The 23878-nt window shown below is 62.0% G+C and overlaps 3 protein-coding genes across 3 annotated transcripts; 1 reads left to right on the forward strand and 2 right to left on the reverse strand.

Annotated features, from left to right (window-relative positions):
* Positions 1–8828: 8828 nt before the first annotated feature.
* Positions 8829–13714, reverse strand: LOC101081682. The gene is made up of 5 exons (XM_023242320.2): positions 13616–13714; positions 13298–13489; positions 11572–11756; positions 11023–11118; positions 8829–10148 (listed from the first exon to the last, which is right to left on the reverse strand). Exons 1-5 carry the CDS (start codon positions 13712–13714, stop codon positions 9911–9913), a joined length of 810 nt encoding a protein of 269 aa, XP_023098088.2. The 3' UTR covers positions 8829–9910.
* On the reverse strand, positions 13714–16728 carry MRPS2 (mitochondrial ribosomal protein S2). The gene is made up of 4 exons (XM_023242941.2): positions 16592–16728; positions 16222–16347; positions 15446–15575; positions 13714–14858 (listed from the first exon to the last, which is right to left on the reverse strand). The coding sequence occupies exons 1-4, from the start codon at positions 16629–16631 to the stop codon at positions 14273–14275; spliced, it is 882 nt and encodes a 293-aa protein (XP_023098709.1). The 5' UTR covers positions 16632–16728; the 3' UTR covers positions 13714–14272.
* Positions 16729–16769: 41 nt separating this feature from the next.
* CD4H9orf116 (chromosome D4 C9orf116 homolog) lies at positions 16770–22561 on the forward strand. The gene is made up of 3 exons (XM_003996030.6): positions 16770–17480; positions 18306–18384; positions 21228–22561. The coding sequence occupies exons 1-3, from the start codon at positions 17323–17325 to the stop codon at positions 21414–21416; spliced, it is 426 nt and encodes a 141-aa protein (XP_003996079.1). The 5' UTR covers positions 16770–17322; the 3' UTR covers positions 21417–22561.
* Positions 22562–23878: the final 1317 nt, after the last annotated feature.

The raw sequence follows: 23878 nt of genomic DNA on the forward strand, positions 1-23878 counted from the left end.
AGAGAGAGACACACACACAGATACACACTGACACAGACACAGAACAGGGACCCGGGAGAAAAGGAACCCAGAGAAACCACAGGCTTTCATGAACCACCTTGGAAGCGACACCCATCGTTATATTCTCTCCCTCAGAACCGGTCACACGGGCCTTCCACCGGGGAGGGGAGGGGATGTCACGAGGATACAAGAGGCTGTGTCAGTGAAAGAGGGCACGTGTCAGAGATAGAGACCCCTGTGCGTGCTGTGACGCCACAGTCTGACGCCAGCCAGGACAGGGCTGCTCCTCCCGTGGCCCAATCACAAACTGGGAGATGCAGAAGGCTGGACGGTCACACCACAGAGGGGAGAGCATCCCTCACAACCCAGGGCCAGAAAGGTTCACAGGCCTCTGGGCCAAATAATGCACCAAAGCCAGTGCGTTCCCTGGGATGGAGGCCAGATCCGTCCCAGTCCAAGGGAGGCGGCCCCCATGGGAGCAGGCGTCAGAGATGCGGGGCATCCCGGGGAGGGACTCGGGCAGGTGAGACCCGAGGGAGGCAGCAGTGGTCTCTTCAGACGGGCAGGTTTCTGGTCTGGGGACCGGCCACCCAGGTGACAAGGTGAGGAAGCACAGGTCCCCAGAGACAGCTGTGACGGGCTCCCGACTCTGGGAGAGAGTCCTCAGGCAGAGAGGAGGGACCGGGGGCTCCAGTGGGACGCATTCAGCCTGCCGGGAACCAGCCCCTCCGGCTGCAGGTGCACTCAGGTGGCAGAGGGACCTGAACGGGACAGCGGTGCGTGGCCGGCCTCGCTTTCCCCATCCAAGACCAACGTCCTCTGCAGCACTTGCCACACTGCCCCTCATCTCAGAGCAAAGTGGTCTCTTCACTCAGGTTCCCTGGTGCCCGTTCAGGTCAAGGATGCCTCCCAGGAAGAAAGAGGAGAACCGACGGGGCTCACCCAGCCCGGGGGCCCTGGCAGACAAGCCAGCACTTGGCCTGTGGGCCACAGCCCTCTCCTGCCTCCACCGGCACCGTCTGCCCTCTGTCCCCTGACCCCACCTCCCAGGAGATGAATCCAGCCAGAGGACCGCCTCGGGGCCGGCCTGGGAAGAGCTGGGTGGAAGGACAGGTGAGGGAAGACACAAGGGGTGTTCTCGACTCCCAAATCTGACGACCGAAGTCTGGGAGGCGAGACGAAGATGGGAGGAAATGCAGGGTGTGCATTTGCACGTCTTCCTAAGAGGAGAGGTGGGTGGGTGACCCAGGGACTTGGGCGGAGACATGATGCCTTCAAGGGAGCCGGGAGGAGGATCCGAGAGAACCAGAGCAAAGCCACAAAAGCACAGGGGCGGCGGGAGGTGCAGGAGACATACGTGTGCGGGTCGTGCAGGGCCCCCACCCTTCGCTCTATGTGTGCGTGTGTGCGTGTGTGTGTGTGTGTACCGTGGTTAAAAACCTTGGTGAATATGGCTTACGTGTCTTCTTAGGGTGAGGAGGACCATGGGGACGGAGAGCCCCCTTGATGGCTGCGGGTGAGAGGCCGTACCACCTCCTGGGTGGGGTCCGGGGCTCGCTTTTGGGATCCAGGTGCGTGCACAGCGGGGAGCAGACAGGGTGCTGAGGGCACACATGGACGCATCCACAAAGGAACAAGGACAGAAGCGGTTTCTGCTCTGGGCGGTGGGGCAGAGGCTGTTAGGGTCTTGTGCTTGGATTTGGGGAACTGGGGCTGGCAAGGCACAGCTGTCCCACTGACGCCCCCTCAGGGCACCCGAGTCCACCTGCTCCTGGGAGAGCACGGGCGATCCTCCGCTCTTCTGAGGGCTCTGTCCTGTCCCAGGGGCAACCCCTCTCCCTGCCAACTGGGGCCAGTCTGCCACCTAGGAGCACAGGGACCCCGAATGCCCTGGGGACAGGGCCGGTCCGGGTAGGACACCATCTCCCAGCGGACTTGAAGGCCAGGCCGCCCCGGTGCTCCCCCTCCTCCTCCGGGCTGCGTGGGTCCAAGTCCTCCTCTGCTCAGGGACCTCCCTCTGTCCAGGCTCCACACGCTGGCACTTGGGGCAGGTCGTCTGGACCTTCTGGACTCGTGCTTCCTTGTAGGGAACGTGGGCAGAGGCCTCCCTCCCAGACTTGCCAGAGGGGACACGGCCAGGAACATTCAGACCGTGCCAAGGAAGATGCCACGTGGGGGACCCCGTTGTGTCGTGCAAATCGATGAGGTCACGGCGGTCGGCACACGGCAAGCACCTGAGATCCCTGGCTGAATTTCGGAAGGAGGGAGGGAAGGAGGGAGGGATGGAGGGAGGGAGTGAAACCACAGAAGCGGGGTCCACACCAGGTCAGGTCAGAGGGCGTCACAGCTCGGGCCCTGGAAGGGGGCACGGGACACGTCCTTCTGTCCCTCCAGCGCTGACCTTCCTCCACGTGGGACCTGCTGACCTCCTGGATCGTCTCCACCTCCTCCGCAAACAACCCTGAGTGTTCCCAGAAGGTGGACAGCGGGCAGGGGCCAAGGAGGGGCTTCCGGAATCCTGTGCCCTGGGGGACTCTGGGACAGCCTTCCAGGTGGCCCTTTATGTCCTCCAGGCACCAGGCCACAATTCCACCTCATGTCTCAGAGAATGCGCCAACCCATCTAGAGGCCCGTTACGTCCCCATGTCACAGATGAGGACACCGGGGCTAATAGCACAGCCTGAGTCACTAGTAAGACGAGCTGGGTCAGGAACCCATCACCTTGACTTTGGATTGTCCTACCCGCAGGCGTGCATCTTGGCCTCCTGGGGCTCGGGGTCCCTCCTCCTGGGGGATCCCACCACCTGCCGAGGGCCCCTACCCACTGAATCAGGGGAGCAGAGCTGACCAACCTGCCTGGGGCCCCACATGGGGCTGGGGAAGGGCCGACTCCGGGCTCTGCGGGCTCTCCAGGTACTGGACCAGCTGGTCCCCTGCGGGAGGAGGACTGCTCGCTGGGGATCGGCTGGGGCCTCAGCTTCCTCACGTTGTCACCTGGACTGCTGGTCCCTAGACCAGAATCCTGCCCGTCTGAAGGTGACCACCGCTGCCTCCCTCAGGTTTCATTTACCCGAGTCCCTCCCCGGGACGACCCGCATCTCTGACGCCTGCTCCCGTGGGGGTCGCCTCCCCTTGGACTGGGATGGGTCTGGCCTCCATCTCGGGGAACGCACTGGCTTTGGCGCATTATTTGGCCCAGAGGCCTATGAACCTTTCTGTCCCTGGGTCGTGACGGATGCTCTCTCCTCTGTGGTGTGACCGTCCGGCCTTCTGCATCTCCTGGTTTCTGTTTGGGCCACGGGAGGACCCGCCGTGTCCTGTCTGGCTTCAGGCTGTGGTGTCACAGCACGCACGGGGGTCTCCACCCCGAGACCGTGCCCATTGTCACCGAAGGGGCCTCCATATTCCCACCTAATCCTTAATCCATTGTGATTTCAATATCAAACGAGAAAAAGTCTATTTCAAACGACCACAAAGTACAAAAATGAATCTGTCCCGTCTGAAAAGTCGGTGCGGACCCAAAGGTATCTCTTACATGATTCCACTTGACGGAAACCTCCAGACTAGGTAACGGAACACGGAGAGAAAGCAGACTGGGGGTTCCCAGGGGCTGGAGGGGGCACGAATGGGGAGTGAGGGCTCTGGGTACACGGTGACCCTTGGGGATCGAGATATTCTGCAACAAAATTCTGTGGCGAGGTTCACAGCGTTGTGAGCGTACCCCGTGCTCAGGAATTGCACAACGTAAAATAAATAAAACATTTTATTGAAGATTAATACAGATTATAACTAATGAACGAATACCATAACAGCTAAAACATCGAAGAGAAAAAGGATAAGGGAGAAGAGGAAGAGACATTTTGGTGGGGGGTCGGGGTCAGGGATTGGAGAATGAATTTGAAATAAAATATAATAAACAAAAAATAAAATAAGATAAAAAAAGCACCCTGTATAGGTCTTCAAGCCCTTGATTTTTGGCCGACATCCATGTGGGATCAAGGGCAGTGGCAGGGGCGGGGAGAAGGGCGATGGCAGGAGCACTGTTGGGAGCAAAAGCGGGAACAGTGGAACCGGCAGAAGCAGGATCCAGCTGACTCTGCTCAGGTGCCCGCTGTCCCCGCACAGGTCCCAGGTCACCTGCTGGCTCTCGGGCCCCTGCAGGAGTCGCTCCAGATACCTCCCCTGCCTGCAGATACGCTGAGGCCCCTGATGCCTTTGGGCCGGGCTCTGGAGCCGACCCGGCTTTTGCTCCTGCACCGGACTCTTGAGAAGAAAACAGAGTGATGGTTGCAGCGGCTCCAAGGCCTCAGGGTGAGAGGAGGGAAGGTCCCCCACCCCACCCAGCGCCGGCCTCTCCAGGGGCCTTTGCAGAGACACAGCTCACCCCAGAGCCTCCCCGAGAAGCCGCGGCCAGGAACCCACACGAGGACCTCTGCACCCTGCAGTCCGCAGCCCGGGGCTCTCAGTCCGCTCCTGGCCCCACACCAGCCCCCGGGGGCTCCTCCCAGGGTGGCCCAGCACCACCCGGGCCCTGTGCACCCCCATCGCCCACCCCCAGCCTTCTCACCCTCGGGCTCTGACTCCGGGGACTCCAAGTACTGGTCCCAGGATCGGTGAACGAAGACCTTACGGCGGGGCCGGGGCGCTGGAGGAGGCCTTCCCAGGCCAATTCCAGGCCCTGCTTCCGGAGACCTGCGTGCGGCCACTCTCTCCATGGGTCCAGGGTGGCCCTCCTGGGCAACGGGGCTCACACACAACTCTGTAGGGCGGGTGAATCCAGATTCCGCCAATTGTCTCCCGATTTCATCCGTTGATTTCTGTAAAGACAGTGACCCGCGGACGGCCCTGAGACAGCACAGCCCCGCCCGGCCACCTCAGTGTCCTTCCACCCTCTCCCTCTGCAGCTCTCAGATCGGACACAGAGCTGAGTGTGCACAGACCTGCACCCAGGGCTCGGGATGAACGTTGGGGACAAGAGGGCCACCCCAGCACACCCTGTCCCTTCTAGCCAGCCTTGACCTGGGGTGTGAACATGACCCACCCACCAGGCATCTGACCCCTTCATCAGCCTGCTCCTGCTCAGGTGGGCCCTCCACACACGACCCCTCCTTCCACGTGCACACACACACACACACACACACACACGGGAGGGGACATGGGGCCGCACAGGTCAGATCAGAGCGGTGTCGGGCTGGACTGGATGTCTCTGGGTCTCCTGTGTTACCTTTGGGTCCCTGCGAGCTAGAGACCTGAGGCGTCCTGTGCACGACCTGACCCACTGTCTCCCAGGTCGGGAAGGGTCGCGGCCACGGGCTCCCCCGAGCCGGCAGCCGCGGGACACGGGCACACAACAGGAGATCATGTTCGTCAGGCAAAGGTGTCCCAACGAATGAGCCCACTCGGGCGCTGTCTCCACAAGTTGGGTGCCTGGTGACCCGGGTCCCAAGTTCTGTTGGGGTCTGTTACCAGGGAGGTGAGGTCACTTCCTGGGGTCCCCTTACCCGGCTTCCTGCTCCTACAAGAGCGCCTCCCAGGCTGCAAAGGGGCTCCCCTCCACCCCATGCCCTGTCCCTACAGTGACACCAACACAGCCCAGACACGTCCCCGAGAAGCCTGGTGCAGCCGGGGCCGTGGCTTTGGGGCCACAGAGCTGGGTTCAGACCTGGGTTTTCCTCCTGACCATTGCTGGGCCCCTGCATTGTGCCTCCCGGGGCCCCCGGTCACCCGTCTGCACAGTGGGGTCCTTGTGGCATCTACTTGTAGGGGCGCCATCAGGGAGCCACCTGCAGACACATCCCGTGCCTGCTATCCCGTGAGGTTCGTGGGCACACGTGAGTGTGGAGGACGAGGAAGGGGTGGGCCTGGCACGGAACACACTCACGCGGGCCTGGGTCTGCTCCGCGTCCAGGTACAGCCACCCCACCACTCAACACCTGTAGATGAACCAGATGGACCGGTGATGTGCATGAATCCAACAGCTCCCCACTTGGCTGGTCACCCATGTTCCCACCTCTGCCAACTGCTCTGGGAACCAAACATCTCCTGAGCCTCAGAACCACGCCCGCCCCTGCCAGCCAGGCCTCAGAGTGCGAGGAAAGGTGGGTTGGACATCTGGGGACAAAATGGCCAGTGACTATACCCATCCCACCCAGCTGGCCTGGACCGCAGACTCCATCCCGGGGTCCAGGTGCATGGACCCTGGGGCATGGCTGGGCCAGGGCTCCTGGAGGCAGCAGTGGAGGCCGACTCAGGGCAGGGAGAAGTCGGTCCTCCCCCTGCCCTTCTCCTTTCCTCCTTCCGGCTTGTCTTCCTGGCAGGACGTTGGGCACGGTTCCAGCCTATGCCTGGCTGCAGCCCTGTGAGGAGTCAGAGGGTGGCAAGCTGCCCGGGGAGGCCGGGGGCCAACTCCAGGATGACCAAGTGTCAGGGAGCTACTGTAACTGGGCATCCCCCAGGCACTCAGTGATTTCAGCCCTTTGTATACATGAGCCGTGACCCCGACACCGGGTATCAGCCCATTCCTCACCCCAAGAGGCACGTATCCTCCCCAGCCGAGGCCGCGTCGGTGGCCGGTCCTCCCTCCAGCCCCAAGAGGTCCAGCTGCTCCACAGGCTCTACATCTTTCCTGGCTGGAGTCCGAGCAGCCATCAGGGGCCTGGATCCGGGCCCTGGAGCCCCTCAGGGAGGACAGGTGAGACCGGGCAGGAGCCAGGAGAGGGCCGAGTGGAGGCTCCTTGAGGTCATGGCCTCCTGCTCAGCCCAGACCCTGGTGTGTGCCGACCCCTAGGGCATCTGGGCCCCAGCTGCCGGGCAGGTTCGGGGACAGAGACCACAATGTGGCTCCTGGTAGCTCACAGGTGTCCCTGTGCCCTGTAGCTAGACCTGTCCTACCAGCTGGACTCCCTCCTGGTTGGCCAGCAATATCTGTGGCCAAAAGGAACAGGCCACCGTCAAGGTCTGGGAAGAATGAGTGGCCAGGCACAAGGGGAAGAATCACCCTCGACTCGGGGGGTCCCTGCCGGGCTGGCGGGGGCTCCGGAGGTGGTATTCCAGCTCTCTGCTGACCAGCCCTGTGCCCAGAAATACCTGCCTCCCTTCTCTGGGCCTTACTCTCCTGCTGTGTGAAATGGGTGATGCAGAGCGATCATTCCCATGGCAGGAACAAGGCGGGTACCGGTGACGGATGGAGCACCCGTACAGGACCAGGATCGCAGACCACACTGGGGAAGGGGGGAGGGGACGCCAGTGAGGCCCCGCCCCCAAAGCCATCCAGCCTTTCCATCAGGCCACCAGGGCCTGGCATGGCCCCAGGTGCGGTGGCTGACCAGGCTCCTGACACAGGTCACTGTGGCCTCTTTCTCAGCAGTGGGGACCCAGGGGCGGGGACACCCAGGGTGCAGGGGTGCTCGGGGCAGCTCCTCCCTTGGAGGGAAAGAGAACAATGGAGACGTTCTCTGGGGTCCCCCAAGGCCAGGAGAAATGGGAGGAGCGCTCCCCCAACCCAGAGAGCTCTTCCCCGTGACTATTTCCCTGGCGAGGGTAGGGGGTCAGCGGGTTATACTGGCTGTGACTCTGCACTTGAATGTGTGAGCCCCCGAATTCACCATATACACTGAGAGGCGGTTTCACTGAAAACTCGGCAGGAACTTGCTTTGGCAACTTGTGAGTCTCAATTTGGAGCCCAGTCCCTGCCAGAGTCCCCAGGGCCGTTCTGTCCTTCCAATCCCTCTCAGAGACCCCAGGGCCCACGCTGTCCTCCCATTCACCCCCAGAGACCCCAGCGCCCAGGATGTCCTCCCGGTCCCTCCCGGAGACCCCAGGGCCCTGGCTGTCCTCCCGGTCCCTCCCGGAGACCCCAGGGCCCGGGCTCTCCCTCTGGTCCTTCCCAGAGACATCAGGCATCAGCTTAGCCTCAGCCTCCACGCTCCCCGGGGCAGCCTTGGGCGCTCACGAGCTCTGTCTCTCAGGGTCCGCAAGAACAGCTCCTCACTGCCCCTGTCCCCCCAACCGGTGGACGAGACCACATCACCGGTGGGGCCTGGACGTGAGGATCAGCACCTTGGACGAGAGCATCTGAGAGCATCCAGCGAGCTGGCAGGGGGAACGTCCCTTGGTCCCCTCTCCGAGACCACCGAGGTACAGACCTCACTTGAACGACTCCTCCTGCCGGGGAATCCAGCCCTGCTCTGCTCCACCACTGCCTCCCTTGGGTCTCACTTGCCCGAGCCCCTCCCCGGGATGCCCTGCATCTCTGACGCCTGCTCCCATGGGGGTCGCCTCCCCTTGGACTGGGACGGGTCTGGCCTCCATCCCGGGGAACGCACTGGTTTGGCGCATTGTTTGGTCCAGAGGCCTGTGAACTTTTCTGGCCCTGGGTTGTGAGGGATGCTCTCTCTGCTGCAGTGTGACCGTCCAGCCTTCTGCATCTCCCAGTTTCTGTTTGGGCCACCGGAGGACCAGACGTGTCCTGTCTGGCTTCAGGCTGTGGTGTCACTGCACAAAAAGGGGTCTCCAAGATTGTCCCCATTTTTACTAAAAGGGACCCAGTTTTACATGTAATCTTTAATCCATAGGGGAATTTCCCTTTCAAATAAAATGTTATTTCATTAAAAGCAAGGCACCTGTTGTGAGATTCCACTTATAGGAAGCATCCAGGGTAAGGAATGGAACAGGGAGAGAAAGCAGATTAGGGCTTCCCAGGGGCTGGGTGAGGGGATGAACGGGGAGTGAGGGCTCCGGGTACATGGTGTCCCTTGGGGACTGAGATATTCTGCAACGATATTCTGTGGTGTTTGCACAGTGTTGTGAGTAGACTCAGTGCTCAGGAATTGCACAATTTAAAAGAAGTGATTTTATTTAAAGTCTAAAGTAGAAAACAGCATAAGACAAAAATAGACAAAACAAACACAAAACAGAAACCATAACAGGAGAGAGGAAGGAGTGTTTGGTGGGGCATCGGGCTGAAAATGTGTATCAGGCATTGGCACTGAGGGTAGTTCTACAGCTGGAGCTCCCCTGAGGGCTGCTGGGTGCCCAGCTGGCTCCAGGATCATGCAGGGGCAGGGACGGAGGGGGGCAGGGGCAGGCTCTCCCTGCAGGGCTGCTGGGTGCCCAGCTGGCTCCAGGATCGTGCAGGGGCAGGGACGGAGGGGGGCAGGGGCAGGCTCTCCCTGCAGGGCTGCTGGGTGCCCAGCTGGCTCCAGGTCTTCTGCAAGATCGAGCGCAGAGGTCGGGTCTACGTTCCCAGTGGGTGGGGCCCTGGCTCGGGTTCTCCTGGAGCCGCAGCAGAAGGCGGGCGCCGCTGGGTGCAGGCGGCGCCTGGTCTGCAGGAGGGACTCCTGCTCTTGATAGAAATGCCTCCGGCTCTGGATGCGGCTTCAGTTCCGTTGCTGCTTCTGCAGCTGAATCTCCATCTTCAGATCGGAGAGGATCCGGGGCCGGAACCGCCGCTCGCTCCGGAGATGACGCAAGAGGAGATCAACATGCCTGCCTTCCAGACAGGCGTTTCCGAAGAAAGGAATATCCTGCTGCCTTTTCCAGAAGCTCTTGCCCAGGAACCCACAACTGGACCTCTTCCGGACCGCGGTCCCCCACTGGGTGCTCTGAGGCCGGTCTTAGCTCCTGGTCCCACACCAGCCTCTGGGGGCTCCTCTCTGCCTGGCCCAGCAGCGCCCGGCCCCACACACCCATACGCGTCCACCGACAGCCTTCCGGCCCTCAGCTCAGCCTCCGTGGACTCTGGCTCCTCAGGCCGAGTCTGGAGAACGAGGCCTTTGGGGGCGGCCTGGGTGGCATCTGGACAGGACGACTTTCCTGGCCATCTCCAGTCCCTGGATCTGGAAAGCCCTCGGTGGCCACACTCGTCCTGAGCCCACACTGGCCCACGCTGGTGGTTTCATGCACCTGCCCCTCAGTCGAGAAGAGGGAGTAGGCGTCCCCGCTGACCAGCTTCCTGCCGATCTCCTGAGTTTGCTCTGAGAAGACAGCGACCGGCAGCCGGCCCGGACGCATCACAGACCTGCCCGGCCGTCTTCAACGTTCTGCCTTCACCCCCTGCTGCTTCCAGATGGGACACAGACCAGTCTGGGGGCTGACAGAAGTCCTCCGAGTACTGGTCCAGCCAGGTGCCCAGAATGGAGGAGATGGCACTGGAGGGAGGGGGGGCAGGCAGCAGAGTCAGCGGCCCGGCCTTTCCTTCCGCACGGCCCCCTGCGGCGCCCCTGGGGGTCCTCCATCCAGAGGCCAGGCCCACCTGAGCACCCCTCCCCTGCCATTGGCCGTCCAGGCAGGGGCAGGTCCAGTCAGGAGGCGGGGGCCTGGCCGTCTCCACAGGAGGCAGCCCTCCATCGATGGTGTGGGCACCCTTGCCTTCCCCAGGGAGGCCTGCCCCTCCCCTGTCTTTCCGGGGGCCTCCTGGCCACGGCGTAAACTCCAGGACGGCGGAGGGCTGCCGTGTCTGCTCTGTCCCTGCCCTGGCCGCACACAGTAGGTGCTGCGTAAGTGTGTGAGGAGGAGGGAACGGGCAGCGTCCTCCCGCCCAGCCTGCGTGGGCTCTCATGGCCCCTCGTCCCCAGCTCCTGCACCCATGGCTGCCGTACTGCCTCCGAGGCGCCTGGGGGTCTCCTCTCCCCACAGACACTATTCTCAGGAACACTGTTCTCAGTCCGGGCAGCTGGACTCAGGGGACTGACGCGTGAGGTCAATGGGTGAGCAGGTGGCCCCCGCACCTCCGTCCTGGGACCCCGGGTCGGGGCCGGGCAGGAAGGGCTGGGGTGGGCTGTGAGGGGGACCCGCTCTCTCAGGGGCCAACCTCAGCCCCCGGCCTCTCTTCTGCTCCCCGGGGCCCAGGACCCCAGTCACGGCTGTCTGACTCCTTTCCTCCTGCAGGAGAGGCCCCCGCCCCTCAGCCCTCCAGCAGGAATCACAGCTCATGTGGGAGCCGTGGCTCTGCCCAGCGCCCCGCCCTAGATGTCCCCCACCTCGGAGACGGGGGTCCTCCCATCAGCTCCCAAGTCTGCTCACTTTTTCAGTTGGTCCTGGGGTCCGCCGTCCTCGTCAGAATAAGGAAGGATGCATCCGTATCTAGAGGAGGCCGTGAGGGCATCACATCTACCGTACCTGCTATGACGTCTAGGGTTACTGGCTGACTTCTGGACGAGAACGGAAGCCCAGGAGGGTAGAGTCTGGTCGAGGGTATGCGAAGCGTCTAGAAGGGGCTCCGTGCCCACTTGTTGAGTGAACGAAGCCCAGCCAGCACCTTACAGACATCTGAGGGGGCTGGGGACCCCTCCCTGGCCACCCCCAGGATGGGTCCCCCATATGGAATCGAGGGCGAGAGCAGCTTTGCCCCAGGCACGGGACACCCAGGCTGGAGGCAGAGAGGAAGCACAGCAGCCCCAGGCAACCCCCTCCACGGGTCGGGCACAGGGTGGGGGACTTGTCCCAACAGTGGGACACGACCCCACGTGGGGTGGTCCTCCTGACACCCAGGGTTCCCACGAGACACCTGAGGCTCAAAAAGGTGCCAGGAGGGGGCGGGGAGCCGCTGTGCTGCACGGGGGCCGTGCTCACCCTTTCTGAATGGCAGGTCCTGGGCCTCTTGGGTGGTGGCGTTCCTTTGGGAGGTGCGCAGGGAGATGGGGACATAGGAGAGAGCACCGCCCTGGGTCCCCCAGCTGCCTCAGGGTGTCTGCACTGGCCGTCCACACCCTCTGGGTCTCATCCAGGGGCAGGGCTGGATCATTTTCACAACTGGGCTAGGTTTTGGACAAAGGAGGGACAGTTCAAAATACAGTGTAAAAATAATCCTGTCCACGTCCTGAAGTGGCTTCGCTAATCTTACAAACACGTGAAGGGTGACTCCCACCTGGCCAAGGCTGGGGCTGGACGGTGGGGGTGGGGATAGGGAGGAGCCCAGACTCCTTGGGTGGGGACTATGGCCCCTCAAGGCGCAAGCCGTGGGCGGGACCATGGGGAGTCACCTGGTTGGCTTCTGGGCAGGTGGCCTTCCGTGGCCGTGGCCGCCCCCGGGCCTGGTTGTGGAGCCCCCTCGGTACCACACTCACCCCGAGCTCCTGGCCCTCACTGGTGGCATGGCACTTACCCTCAGCTTGGTCCCAAACCCACCCTGAGCCCGGCTCTCCCAGGCCTTTGCTCTGGTCCCCGTGGTCAGCTCCCTCGAGACCCCCGCTGGTCGGGGCACAGCCCCGTGTCAGGTCCAGTGGGCATGTCAGCCACCGCAGCGGCAGGGGGGAAGGGCTGGGCGCGACCCCTCCTCTCCTGACTCAGGAGCCGGTCCCCCCAACTCTCTCGGCCTCGAGTACACTGTCTCCTTTGGCCGCTCCTGGGCTCTCTTGGGGTTCGTCTCCAGGGTGGCAAATGTGGAGGTGCCCTCCTGCCAGGGTCACCTTTATGTCAGTTTAGAAGCGGCCCTCAATCCCCCACCCCTGCTGTCCTAGAAGCCCGAGCCTTTTCTTTGGGTCCTCGTTGCCCTGATGATTTGGGTCTGCGTGTCCCCTGAGGCATCCACTCAGGAGGGGGCACCCTGCCTGCCCTGTACCCCCAAGCACTCCCAGTACGGGGAGCATTGCGGTGGCCAGTCATAACTCCTGTTACCCCAGGGGGCGCCTGGGTGGCTCAGTCGGTTGAGCGTCCAACTTCGGCTCGGGTCATGATCTTGTGGTTTGTGGGTCCGAGCCCCAGGTCGGCCTCTGTGCTGGCAGCGTGGAACCTGCTTCGGACCCTCTGCCCCCTCCCTGTCTCTCTGCCCCTCCTCTGCTCACGCTCTCCCCCAAAAATAAACAGTCCAAAAAAACAAAAACAAAAACAAAAACCCAACTCCTGGTAGCCCTGTTGGTCCTCACTGTACAGGTTCCAGGGGACCCTCAGGGGACAGAGGATGGCAGGGCCAGGCAGGCCGTCGGCGCAGTTCCCATGGCACGGCGGGGTGGCGACCAGTGCCCTCCATTCAGCCCCTAAACCCGGGACAGAAAAGGGGCCAGGGCCGCCTCCCGTGTCTCTCACGGTCCTGCGCCGACCCAAGCTGCACCCCACCCCCCCGTGGCCTGCTTCTGGAGGCTGGCATGGGCTCTCTGCCACCGGCAGGCCTCACAGGGGCCCCACACAGGCCCCAGGAAGGCCCTGTTCACCGCATGGTTTTTTACGGTGCTCACTTTTGAGGGTCTGGCTCCCCTACTGGCCTCTCTGGAGCTCCAAGGGATGGGGGGGCCAAGCACTTCTGTCAGAACTCAGTAGGAAGTACTTGCTGGTGAAAGCCCCGGGGGACCCCTGCACTTACCTTCCCATAAACTGCATTTTTGTACTTCAGGTGGGCAAGTGGGCGCCCCGTTCCCCGCACCTTGTAAATCACGAAGCGTGGAAAACGGAAAACAGCAGAGACCTCCACCACACCCCTGCCCCAACCCTGGAAGAGGCCGGGTGGACACCGGGCCCCCTCTTGTTGTCCCCGTGTGCTTCTGCGCGACGTGGGCTAGCACAGGCGGGCAGGTGTCCATGCACACGAGAGCGTGTGCGCTGCGGGGCGGCCTCACGGATGGGCGGGTCCCCAGGGGCTGAGCCCTCTCCACCCCCCACACCACGTGAAGCTTGAGAGTACCGTGAGCTCTGTGAAGCCCACGGCGGTCTGACGGACGCCACGCTGGTGAGCAGAGGTACATAAACCGCACTGTGCAACCCACAGGCCCCAAAGCCGCATCCGTCCAAGTGAAAGCTTTATTTCCATTGGGATCCTGCTGTCTGCTTTGCCCGGCCCGCCCCCTCCCGGATGGGATGCTCTGGGTGGCTGGCCCTGTGGCCTCCGGTTATAGAACAGCCCCAGAAACCGTGGAGGACGCAGCCCAACCTAGGCACAGTCTGGGAGACGATGAAGGGCGACTCGGTGGGAGGGCCTCCCCGCCACACAAGGGACTGAATTTAGGGTGTGAGCGAGGCTTTCCGGACTCCAGGACGAGCGTGTTTTCCGGACAGGCTGCTGGCCCTCTGTGCACCCGCTGGGACCCACGGGTCTCGAGTGGAGACCCTGGCGGCGGGGGGGGGTGGGGGGGTGGGGGGGGGGTGGGGGGGGGGACAGCTGCCAGGAGCCGTTACTAGCAGCAGGGTCAAGAGATCAAGTCGAGGTCAAGAGCCACAGGACCCGCTAAGGACCGCGGCCGGGGAAGGCAAGGGGCTGCTGGCTCAGGGACAGGCGTGGCTGCCACTCTCCTTGGACAACGGAGAGGACCCGTCGCCAGGAATGACCTAGGTCCGGCCGGGCCTACGCTCCCAGGGAGGGCAGGTCAGCCGGCCCCCCGCCCCGGGCCCCCGGACCCTCCTGGCCCTGCAGCCGATACAAGGCCTCCATGTGCCTCCGCTTCTGCTTGGCCCGGTTGATGATCGTCTGGAAGAGCCTGCAGAAGAGGTGGACGGATGGGGGAGAGTCGTCGTTGCCGGGGACGGGGTAGGTGATGAGACATGGGTTGCAGTTGGTGTCCACGATGCCCACGGTGGGGATCTGCATCTTGGCTGCGTCTCTCACAGCCACGTGGGGCTCAAAGACGTTGTTGAGCGTGTGCAGGAAGATGATGAGGTCTGGCAGGCGGACCTTGGGTCCCAAGAGGAGCGGGGCGTTGGTCAGCAGGCCGCCCTTGAAGTAGCGGGTGTGGGCGTATTCGCCGCAGTCCCGGGCTGTGGTCTCGATCAGGTGTGAGAACTGCCTGTTGCGGCCCACAAACAAGATGATGCCCTTGCGATAGGCCACGTGGGCCGTGAAATTCAACGCCAGCCGCAGGTGCGCGGCTGTCTGTTCCAGGTCAATGATGTCCTGGTCCAGGCGACTCCCAAAAATGTACGGCTCCATAAACCTGCCGGAGACCCCACAAAGGCAAGGGTGAGCAAAGTCCATGTGGCCAATTCGGCGCCTTCCGGTCTGAATGCCCACCACCCGCCAGGGCCCTCCGTGGAGGGCCCTCTGGGACAACCATCCCCGGGGACAGCGCAGTCTGCAACCCGCAACCACGACGGCAGTGGGGGCCCCTGTCTGGCGAGTGATGGCCGGGAGGCAGTGGGGGTGGGGTGGGGTTCGGGGTGACCAGGACAGGCCTGGACTACAGCGAGCCTCGGGCAAGTCTCCCCGCACCCACACGCCATCACGCGGGGATGCCACCGGAAGGAACGCCGCACACACATCTGAACGTGTGAATGCGCCACCGCTGCCTCCCTCGCCAGCCTCCACCCTGTGCCCTGCCGAGGGCCCTGAGCACACAGTCCAGCGTGGGGGCCAAAGTGGAGTCTGAGAATAAACCCCTGCTCCTCCCCAGGGCTCAGTGGCCCCGTCTGGAAGAGGACAAAACGCGCCAGTGCAAAAAGGGCCTTGGACTCCAAGGATCCCAAGGCAGGAGGGTCCCCGGGCCCTGCAGGCACCACCACACTGGGCCCCCGTGTCTGTCACCTGTGCCGACAGCCTGCTTTGTGCCCCAGGTGCACCCGGGCATCGAAGAGGCTTCTCACGGAAAACAGCTCCTTGACGTTGAAGAAGTCAGAGTGCTTGAGGGGCTCGTTGAGGATCCTGTCGTTGAGATCTGGGGTGGGGAGGAGAGGGTGCTGTGGCTTGCGGCCCCCCTGCTCCCAACCGTGGAAGGGAGGCAACGTGGCCGGGGAGGGGGAGGGCCGGTAATTCCAGCTGACCAAAGTGCCGGAGGCCACGGGGTCCTTTCCAGGAGACTGGGGCTGCAGCTAGGCTCTGACCCTGGCTTTGCTCCTGGGTAACCCTGGTCAAGTCTATACCCAGAAAGGGGAGGGGCCCAGGCCGGTCCTGGGTGTGCTTCCCAGTCACCAGAGGAAGGTCCTGATCAGGCATCCAGGGAGGGCTCAGCGGTCCAGAGAGCACCTCCCAAGGGGCCAAGCCACATAGGCCACCATTCGCTCTCCCTCCCCCCACCCGGGGAGGACAGTGGCCTTAGCCCCATCCTCGGATGAAAGCGGATGATAGGGCAGGGCAGCGAGGCAGGAGCTCAGGCCACTGTAAGTGCACGTGCGGGTGCACCCAGCACACGGGGCTGCCGGGGGCAGGAGACGGAGGCAGGCTGCCCCTTCTTCCTTCCTGGGTCCGCACCCCTCCGGGGCTTCACACCTAATGGCAGGGCACTCAGAACTCCTCGTGGCAGAACGGGGGAGGCCAGGCGCGGTCCCCTCAACACCCTAGGCTCGCAGAGGAGCCGACCTTACCGATGCTGCCTTCGGGCTCCCTGACGGCGGGGGTCGCAGCGCTGGCCAGGGTCCTACCGCTCGGCCGGGCCCGCCCCGGGGTGGCGCTCTGGAGCAGACGCGGCCGCAGCGGCCCGGCGCAGACACCTAGGGAGAGAGCAGGCTGGTGGCGAGCGCGCCCGGCCGCTGTCCCTGCGGGGGCCTGGGTCCCCGCGCGGCGGGCGCTGCGTGACCCGCAGGCCTGGGAGGCGTCGCGCCGCCCCCCGTCCCCACCCCCCGCCCGCACCCCGCGCCCCTGCCCGTGCCCTCCGGCCCGGACCCGTCCCGCCGCGTCCCCGGGGATCCCGCCCGCGCCCCCCGCCCGCGCCCCCCGGCCCCCGTGCACGCTCACCCGCGCCGAGCAGGCGGGACACGGACGCGGCGGGCGCCATGGCGCGGAGGGCGGACGGGGCAGGGACGAGCTCTGGGAGCGGCGCTCCTTCCGCCGCCGCCGCCAGCGCCCCGGCCGCAGCGCCGCCTGCCGGCCCGGAGGTGCCTCTGCGCGCCCCGCCGCTCGGCCCCGGGTCCGGCCGCGCAGGCCCGCGATGCGTGAGCCCCGGGCCCGACTTCGGCCCGCCGCCCGCCCGGACGCCACGGACACGGGAGGATGGAGCGGCCCGGCGGGGTCGAGGCGAGCGCGGGGTGTAGGGGAGCGCGTCCCCGGGCCCTGTCCCCCCAGCTCGCCCCCTGCACCCCGCACGAGCCGCCGTCCCCGTGGGGGCCCTCCTCACCTCGGGCTAGTCCAGCACAACCCGTCGCTCTCCCAGGGGGACTCCCATAAGATTAGGCGCATCTGGAGTCTGCATTTGGAGGCCGGGGACGGGGCGGAGGGGACGGGGCCCGACGTCCGGGGCCGGGGACACCCAGGCACGCGGTAAAGCGGCGTGCGGAGCTGGAAGCGGGACTTCTGCGGGTGAAGGCCAAGACCTGGGGTCCCCTGGCCAGTAGGGGAGCGTCTGGGAAGGCCGCGGGCGCGGTGCCTTTAAGGCCCGACCGCCCAGTCAGGTGACCGGGCCGTCGCCTGGCAACGGGAAGCCGCGCGGACCCCCGCGCTCTCCCACCGACGCCACGGAGGTCAGGCTCATGTCCGAGGCGAACCCCCGAGAGTGCGCGGAGGCCGCGGAGCCCCCGGCCCCGGAGGCCCCGGCCCCCGCGCCCCCGCAGAGAACCAGCGACTACTACCGCATAGACGGGGATCTGCCGGTCAGGTTCAACAACCCGGAGTGGTTTCGGGGCTACGGGTGAGGACGGAGTCAGGGGTCACCGGGCACGCGCTGGGGCTGGGTGGCGGCTCCGCTCACTAGGCCCGCACACACCAGGCCGCGGCCTGGCCCCGCGCCCAGCTGCTACCACCAGATGGGCGAGAAAGTCCTCCGAAAGCACAAGCTAGGGGCCTGCAGTCGTGCAGGACTGGCCGGGGTGGCCGGGATAAGTCCTACCTCTCTGGGCTGGGAGGCGCCGCCACCGGCACGCCTGAGCTGCTCATGGCTAACCCTGGGACGTTGGTAGCCCCCTGCCCTCCCTCACCTAGTCTCCCCTGCCATCCCGTGGACTGGGGGCCGTTATCCTGTCCCAGGACAGACAACTGGGGTGCAGAAAGGTGGTATCTCGCTCAAGCTCTGGAGGCATGAGACAGAGCTGATGTCTGAACCCAGCCACTCAGTTCAACTCAGGGTCAGCATCAGAGACCGCAGGCGTGTTTTCTCTCAGAGGCGCCGGAGTGGACGACCCCCAACCCCCACCACCCGCCCCCCCCAGCAGGGGTGTGGCGGCTGAGCCGCAGCTCCTGACCTCCCTGCCTGTCCAGGAAGTGACGGCAGGTGCCAAGACCCTGCGAGGGTTGCCTTTAGGGCTTTGGTCTGCCTTGGGGGAGAGTAAGGGCAGAGGTGAGCAAAGGAGGCGGGGAGGGTGAACCTGCGGGCCAAGGGAGCCCACGCTCACAGCTGCATTGCCAGCCTCGGGCGTTCCCGACAGAGCTCCATCCATCAAGCAGATGTTTTAAGGCCGCGGCTTGGGCAGAATTAGAATAAATGCACGGAAAATAGAGTGTGTTTCTCATCTGCCAGGACCAAGGAGCCTGTCTCCGTGTACAGGACCAGTAACCAAGCTTATGGGAGCAGGGCCCCCACCGTGCACGAGATGCCGGTAAGCGGGAAGCGCGTGTATGTGGGGGGTGGGGGCATCCCCAGGAGGAGGCTGCAACCCTGGATTTCTCAAAAGGGCAACACGGGGGGGGGGGGGCTGTCCGGAGTGGCCCAAAGTTCCACCATCACAAAGGGAGAGGGGGCACCTCAAATCTTTTTGAAACAGGGCTGGGTAGAAATAACTAAGTGAATTTGGCCACGAAGTGTTTTAAAGATGAAAACGGGGGGCGCCTGGGTGGCTAAGTCGGTTAAGCGTCCGACTTCAACTCAGGTCACGATCTCGCGGTCCGTGAGTTCGAGCCCCGCGTCGGGCTCTGGGCTGATGGCTCAGAGCCTGGAGCCTGCTTCCAATTCTGTGTCTCCCTCTCTCTCTGCCCCTCCCCCGTTCATGCTCTCTCTCTGTCTCAAAAATAAATAAACGTTAAAAAAAAATTTAAAGATGAAAACGGTGCACGTAGACTGGCTTAAGACGTCCCCAAAGGCTGGCTCCTCTTACATAGACACCCCCCCCCCAACCAGGCACCTCCAGGCAGTGAGTTTGGAAGCAAATAAGGGATCGGCTGCTTCCTTTTTGTAATAATGCCTGATGTTAATGAACTCGTGACCTTAAGAGGCAGTGCCAGCGAAAAACCACAGGTTGCAACTGGACAAGGCACATTGGTGGATCTGGGGATCTGTGTACTTTTGGGCACCCCCCCCACCCCCTTTTTGAGGTTGACTTCACAGTCTGGAGGTCTAGAACTGCCTTCTAAAACTCCCCTGAAGTCCCTCCTGGGCCCAGGTGAGGGGTCAGATGCACCAGCATAAGCATCCCCTGGATACCCAGGACAGTAGGGGCACCCATTTTGGGGTGACAGTGTGGTTTTTCCCTTCAAAATAGTCATCATTTTAAAAGGTCTGGTTATATCACTTATTTACGTGTTTTACATGGGGGATAGAGCTCTTGAGAGATTATTTGTCTAGGAAGTTTCCAGAGGGGCGCCTGGGTGGCTCAGTCGGTGAAGTATTCGACTTTGGCTCAGGTCATGACCTCCCGATTCATGGGTTCGAGCCCCACGTCGGGCTCTGTGTTGACAGCTGGGAGCCTGGAGCCTGCTTTGGATTCTGTGTCTCCCTCTCTCTCTGCCCCCACCCTGCTCTCACTCTGTCTCTCTCTCTCAAAAATAAATAAACATTTGGGGCGCCTGGGTGGCTCAGTCGGTTGAGGGTCGACTTCGGCTCAGGTCACGGTCTCGTGGTTTGTGAGATCGAGCCCCGCGTCCGGCGCTGTGATCACAGCTCGGAGCCCGGAGCCCGCTTCGGATCCTGTGTCTCCCCCTCTCTCTGCCCCTTCCCCACTCACGCTCTGCCTCTCTCTCCAAAATAAACATTGGAAAAAAATTGAAAAGAAAAATGATACCGTGAGGAAACCGTTCTCTGCGATACTGTAACGGTATCCCGCTGAAGCATGCAACACGAAAAGTGAATGGTGATGAACTGAACGCTGTGGACTTCAGTGGCGTGTGGCTGTGTGGACGTCGGCTCAGCTGTCAGAAACGTGGCACAGTGACGCTCAGGGCAGCTGTCTGTGCCCTGGGGGGGGGGGGGGGGTGGGCCGTGATGGCTATCTGGGAACTCCCGCTCCACACTCAATTTCTCTGGAGCCCACAGCCTCTGCCCTGAGAAAAGACAGTCTATTAAAAACATGCACGGGGGCGCCTGGGTGGCTCAGTCAGTTAAGCGTCCGACTTCAGCTCAGGTCACGATCTCGCAGTCTGTGAGTTCGAGCCCCGCGTCGGGCTCTGGGCTGACGGCTCAGAGCCTGGAGCCTGCTTCCGATTCTGTGTCTCCCTCTCTCTCTGCTCCTTCCCCATTCATGCTCTGTCTCTCTCTGTCTCAAAAATAAATAAACGTTAAAAAAAAATTAAAAAAAAAAAAAACATGCACGGAAGCCGTTTCTCTTTGTCCCCGCTTCCTGCCAAGGAGACACAACAGCCAGTGATCTTGACAGGAGGCTAGCTAAAGAACAGCTCACCTGTCCAGGGTGAGCCATCTGGCAGAGCCCCAGGCCCGGGCGCCCCAGGGTCACCCGATGATGCCGTGCTGTTGGACTAATCCCCACCACCCTAGCACCTGCACACGGGAGCTCGGGCTTGTCTGGGTGTGGTCCTCACTGCACCCTCACCCCACTAGGGCAGTGCCCCCTCCGCACCCCTGCACTGGTGGGGCGTGGGCATCAGAAGCGTGTTACAGCTCTACAGGGGATTCGCGTATGCACTCAGGGCTGAAACCCACGCGTGTCAAGTTTGTCTCTTCTCTGCAGAAGAGGAAACTGACATTCAGAGAGGTCATGTGTATCTGGTGGCACGGTTGGTCCGAGCAGAACTGGGGTGACTTGGGGCCAGCAGTGGCTGTGCTACGCCCAGGTGGCCCGTAGGCGGTCCTTCAGTCCGTGCGTAACGAGCTATTAGTAAGTGTTCCCAGACGTCACCTATAAATTGGGATGGTCTGGGGGCTCCCGGGTGGCTCAGTCGCTGACGCGTTTGACTCTCGATCTCAGCTCAGGTCTCGATCTCCCGGTTCATAGGACGGAGCCTCGAGTCGGGCTCAGCGCTGAGCCTGCTTGGGATTCTTTCCCACTCCCTCGCCTCCTGAGCGTGTACTCTCTGTCTCTCAAAATAAATCAATAAAATTATTTAAAAAAAAAAGTAAACAGGGACGGCCTGGGCCATTCTGCCCACCCTGACGTCGCTGCTTCCTGGGAGCGGAGACGACATTTTCTTACAAATTCTTGTTCTTCTTCCAGAAATGCCCGATGACCGGCTGCACACCCCATTAATTCTTGTGTCCCCTTGCCACTTCCAGAAAGTATTTTACCCAAATTCGGGCAAGTTTTCCAGACAACTTGCGGCCGGTGGGATGTTCCGGAACAATGCTTTCAACGTCTGCGTGGAGAAGAGCGTTGTGACGGGTCCTGACAACTACATCACCTCCTACGACCGCTTCAACTTCCACCCCAGCTACAACGTCAACAGGCCCTCCATCTGCGATTGAGAGGTCAGGGGTCCCCTGACACCAGCAGCAATGACCTGACACATTGTCCCCCGTCTCCCGTAATTTGCCCAATCGTGAAGGTGCAGACTTCACTGCTTTCCCTGAAAATGTTTGCTCTTCACGTTAGGAAAACATGCGGACGGGGCAGTAACGTCCCACGTGCTCGTTTTAATTCTGAGCTGGGAAGGATGTTAGTGGCTTGACTTTCCATTAAAAAAGTCGCAGCATCCTGAATTCTGGACTCACCTGTAATCAGGGAACAGGACCGTGGGCATCCTGGGACCCAAGTTTTGGCCTGGCACGAGGAAGGCCTGGGTAACCCCCACCCCCCTCCCCTGACCCCCGTGTCTTTCTCGGCAGCCGTTTCACACTCCAGACAGATCCCGGAGTGGGTTTCCTGTTCTAAAGCGCCTTGGTGGAAATCAGGAGGGTGGGATGCCCTGCCTGGAGGGAGGACAGGGGCCGTGCGGGGAAGAAGGGCAGGAACACAGCCCCCTGTCCCTGACGCATGCTGGCCGGCGTGGAGTGCCCGGGGACATCCTGCGGCCACCAAGAGGGGCAGGGCTGGGAGGCCAGATCAGTGGAACGGGCCTGGCCAGAGCCTCTCATGGTTGGAGGGGATGATGTGTCCGTGGGACTTCTCCCTTTGTGTTCATTTCCAATGTTCAGTGAAACGTTAAGAAAAAACCCAGCAGGCAGGGAATAACGCATTTTCTGGGTGGGGTAGCAATGACAGTGCGTGCACGTTGATTTCTCTGCAGTCCTCGGTCGATTGAGGTTTGCTAGGATTCATGAGGCCTTCAGTGAGGAGAGTTTTCTGTGCCAGTCGATATGTTTCAGACACAGACCTCCCCCTTCCTGTATGAGAGCAGGACGCGTTCATCATGGGAAATCCGGAAGGCACTTGCTCTAGACAGAGGCCACGGTTACGTTCCACGGATGCTATCTCCTTTACAAAAATCGTGGTCCCGTCAGAGTGGGAAGGAATGAAACGCCATGACTGGTTGTTTCTTCATTAAAACCTTTTTATTATTAACACACAGAAGTAGACATTTTGGCCACAGGCTTAATGTCCCATTTGGAACGGAAATGGTTTCCAGAGAAAGTCGATATTCTTAATAAAAAGATGCGAAGCTGAGCCTGAACCCAGGGTCTGTGCGTTATCTTTCTGAGCCGCAAAACCAGTGGGCTCTCCAGGCATCAGGCCAAAAATTACTTTCCACGACCCTTCACTAAAAAATACCCAAATCCTGGGGACGCTTCTGTGCTGAGCCTCTGTTGAAATAAACACCAGACAAAGAATGCCTTTTTAACCAAGTTTCTAAACTCCCCGAAAAGAATGAATTCCTCCCTCGGCAGCTATGAAAAGCAGGTTGGGGACTCCGGGGAAGGGCAAAGTTAGCTGGCAAAATAGCCGTTTTTCCTCCCGGTCGGAGCTGGTGAGTGCCAGGCTCGGAGAGGCCGTCCCTGCGGCCGGCTGGGGGTGCCAGGGGAGCCGACATCGCCAGACCTGGGCATCCTAACAGGTGCTGGGTGCTTTGACGCGTCACGGCCGATAAACTGCTCTGTCAGAGATGCTAGTGAGGTAAAGCTACACTCTCCGTGCATTGTAAGTAGAATAAATGTCTGGGAAGATGGAAACCAGAAATAACTTTGATAGAACACATATGCCCGTCTTCCCGCAAGAGCGGGAGCGTCTCCAGCTCAGGCTCCCGGCGTCCTCGTCCTGGCTCAACCCTGTCTGCTGGCTTGGGTTCTCGGAGGACCTTGACGTCATCACCTGGGGCGAGTCCCAGGCCTGCCCGACGCGGAGCCCGCCCTGGGTGCGTCTGGGGAGGCGTGGCCGCGGGCAGGGGACCCCGCAGCCCTGGCCCCGACGCTGCACACAAGTCTTACGGGGACTCCGGTGCCTATAGGCTTCTCTTTTGACGCGTCTTCCACCAGGAATCTTCATGTGTTGAGGGCAGACGCCGAGCGTTTAGATGGACGGTCTCACGGAAGGCCGCGGGGACGCGCGCGGGCCGGGTGCCCGAATCACGGGAAGGACCCCGTCCCTCCCTGGCCGCGATCCTGACGTCTCTCAAAGTCCTCACTCCGCGTCACAACAGTTAGGGAAGAGGCCAGCCCGGCATTTCTGTGTTTCCTGACTGTGACGTCAGGAAAGCCTGTCTTGACCCACGAGGAGGCCTGGCCGGGTCGGGCTGTTTCCTTCCACCATGAGACGCGACGCAGAGAACCGGGGCGTCACTAGGACCCCGCTGCTTGGCTGCCGGGTGGGGTGAAGGGCAGCGGCTTCGCACGCTGAACACGTATTTCCATGTGCGTCAGTAACTGTCTCTCGGTTGCAGTCGGTGAGAACACAGGGTTCCAAACACACAGGAAATGCGTCCACGCTGGGCGGAACGTCTGTCCAGGGCACAGAATGGCAGAAACCCCAAAGACTCTCCAAATAACAGACTATT

Source organism: Felis catus, chromosome D4 (genome assembly GCF_018350175.1).
Source record: "Felis catus isolate Fca126 chromosome D4, F.catus_Fca126_mat1.0, whole genome shotgun sequence".
NCBI lineage: Eukaryota > Metazoa > Chordata > Mammalia > Carnivora > Felidae > Felis > Felis catus.